We start from the raw sequence: 361 nt of genomic DNA on the forward strand, positions 1-361 counted from the left end.
TGCTGCTTCTTTTGGCAGTTTGGCTGAAGCCGCAGCAGCAGCAGCAGCAGCAGCAGCAGCAGTGGCAGATCCGCAGGTGACCCTGTCTGCTCTGCTGCTGCTCGTTCGTTTTGCTGTTGTTTGCTTCTTCTTGCTGCTGCATCTTTATTTAAAATAATAAATTTCAAATATTTTTTCTTTTGCCTGCCGGCGCTACGTTAGAGTCCCTGTTGCTAGCTGCTGCTACTGCTTAGCTTAGCTGCTGCTGCTGCTGCTGCTGCTGCTGTTGCTGCTGCTGATGCTGCTGCTGCAATGCGGCTAGTGCCTCTCTTTGTGTACGGCTCGGATGCGCCTGGTGGGGGCCCCGTCGGGCAGGGCGCCG

At 55.1% G+C, this 361-nt stretch overlaps 1 protein-coding gene across 1 annotated transcript in view; it reads left to right on the forward strand.

Annotated features, from left to right (window-relative positions):
• Positions 1-291: 291 nt before the first annotated feature.
• The window catches only part of ETH_00038990 (uncharacterized protein), a gene marked incomplete at both ends in the record, with an annotated part of 1,865 nt that continues 1,795 nt past the window's right edge, over positions 292-361 (forward strand). Inside the window, one exon of the mRNA XM_013376227.1 lies at positions 292-359. Coding sequence (XP_013231681.1) covers positions 292-359 — 68 coding nt within the window. The remainder of the gene's footprint in view (positions 360-361) is intronic.

This window comes from Eimeria tenella, genomic scaffold, assembly GCF_000499545.2.
Source record: "Eimeria tenella Houghton genomic scaffold, Eth_scaff3250, whole genome shotgun sequence".
Lineage (NCBI taxonomy): Eukaryota > Apicomplexa > Conoidasida > Eucoccidiorida > Eimeriidae > Eimeria > Eimeria tenella.